At 53.8% G+C, this 1,985-nt stretch overlaps 1 protein-coding gene across 1 annotated transcript in view; it reads left to right on the top strand.

The window, feature by feature from the left end:
* Positions 1–1,752, top strand: part of LOC102019442 (zinc transporter 1-like) — a gene marked incomplete in the record, with an annotated part of 2,564 nt that extends 812 nt beyond the window's left edge. Inside the window, 7 exon segments of the mRNA XM_013518023.1 lie at positions 11–228; positions 230–281; positions 284–494; positions 496–728; positions 731–1,204; positions 1,344–1,508; positions 1,511–1,752. Coding sequence (XP_013373477.1) covers positions 11–228; positions 230–281; positions 284–494; positions 496–728; positions 731–1,204; positions 1,344–1,508; positions 1,511–1,659 — 1,502 coding nt within the window.
* Positions 1,753–1,985: the final 233 nt, after the last annotated feature.

The following is a 1,985-nucleotide window of genomic DNA, read 5'->3' as shown; positions in this document are numbered from 1 at the left end:
CCGCGGGCGGCGGCTGCTACTGCTGCCGCTGACCTTCACGCTCGGGGTGCGGGAGGTGGAGGTGACCGCGTCGCTCTCCGACTCCTGCTTCTGCTGTCGGACGCGCTGGCGCTCGTCGTCGTCGTCGTCGTCGTCGTCGTGGTGGCGCTGGCGGCCGAGCGCTGCGCCCGGCAGACCCACGCCCGGCAGAAGAACGCGAAAGGCTGGATCCGCGCCGCCGAGGACCAGGATCCGCGCCCTGGTGGCCGCCGTCTCCCGGCCCCGCCTGTGCTTCGCCGTCCTGCTGAGGCCCTCGAGTGCTTCGTGGAGCCGCGAGAGATGCAGCGGCCACTCGTGGTGCTCGGCGTCGGCGTCGGCGTCGGTGTGGCCGAGCTGCTGATGGACCTTCCGGGGCTGTGCCGGTTCCACCGCCGCAACGGCCTGGGCCGCGGCACCAACGGTCGCGGCCACGCGCACGGGGGCCACGGCCACGCCTCGGGGCGGGAGTCGGGGCAGGCGCGCGTGCTCGCCCGGGGAAAGCCAAGCCCGCGCGGCCCGCGGCGAGCTGCGCCCGGAGCAGGAGCACAAGGAGACCAACACCCTGGTGGCCAACAGCAGCAACTTCAACGGGCTGAAGCTGGACGCGGCCAAGCCAGGAAACTCCAGGAGTGAGGACGCAGTAGAGGTGCAGGTGAGCCGCGGGCCTGAGCGCCTGGACCCGAGGGAAGGTGACGCGGCCCCGCAGCTCACACGCGAGGCGTGTTTCTGCACGTGCTGGGAGACGCCGTGGGGTCTGTGATTGTCACAAGAAATGCCACTCTCTCTCACTTTTATTGGAAAGGCTGTCCCGAAGGGGATTTCTGTGTGAACCCGTTTCTCTGACCTCTGCAAGAATTTGTAGAACTGATTAACAGTATGCACGCACCAGTTGCTGAGGCTGGGCCTTGCCCGATGCTGTATTTAGACCCAAGTCTTTGTGTGGTCATGGTTTGTACACTTTTTTCCATACCTTACCCATTGCTTAAGGCATCTACGCTTATTCTTCTACAAACTGTCCCTAAACAAACTGATATCAGAAATTTGATAAAAGAACTTCGAGATGTTGAAGGAGTTGAGGAAGCTCATGAATTGCATGTTCAGCCTCTTGTTGGAAGCAGACTCACTGCGACTGCTCACATAAAATGTAAAGACACAACAGTCTACATGCAGGTGGCTAAAACCACTAGTTACTTTGTATGACTTCAGGCTTTCACAGTATCGTGAGCCTGGCCTAATATGTGTCTATCTTAGAAAATATCTCATGTAAAATTGAGAAAAATCCATATCTTCTGGCTCCTGCATGGTGTGCATTAGCTATCTCTGAGATCTAATGGACGTTGTTCATAATCACAGAATTCACACTACTACCATTCAGCCTGAATTTGCTAGCATAGGTTCTAAAGCAAGCACAGTCCCGTGTGAACTCGCTTGCAGAACTCAGTGCGCTTTGAAGCAGCGTTGTGGGACACCACCTCGAGCCCATTGTGGAAAAATACAGAAAAGGTTCCATCGGTTCGCGTTTCTTGTTTAGAACTTAGTACCAATCTAGAGAAGAAGCCCAAGAGGACTCAAGGTGGAAACACCCCTGCTATCATGGTAGAGGTTTTAAAAGTACCGTACATACCTGAATCATCTTTATGAGTCTTGAAAAAGAGGTGATGTATTGACTTTTGCTTTAAAATCAAGTGGAAAAAGACTCCACTGAAATTCTAAGTTTGCTAAGCAGTGTAATTGAAGTCCTTGTCTGGTCACATTTCATTCTAGCTTTGTAAGAACATTCTGGGACTACATGACAGAGTTCTAAATTACAACTTTGTGATTATTACTGCACAGTACAGCTATGCAGTAACAATTTTTGAAAGCCAATTTGAACATTATGTTACTTTTTTTTTGGCACTGGGAATCAAACTGAGGACCTCACACTTGCCAGGCAGGCACTGTGCCACTGAACTATATCCCCAGCCCTA

This window comes from Chinchilla lanigera, unplaced genomic scaffold (genome assembly GCF_000276665.1).
Source record: "Chinchilla lanigera isolate Chin_1 unplaced genomic scaffold, ChiLan1.0 scaffold00041, whole genome shotgun sequence".
Taxonomy (NCBI): Eukaryota; Metazoa; Chordata; class Mammalia; order Rodentia; family Chinchillidae; genus Chinchilla; species Chinchilla lanigera.
This window is presented reverse-complemented; position numbering and strand designations above follow the sequence as displayed.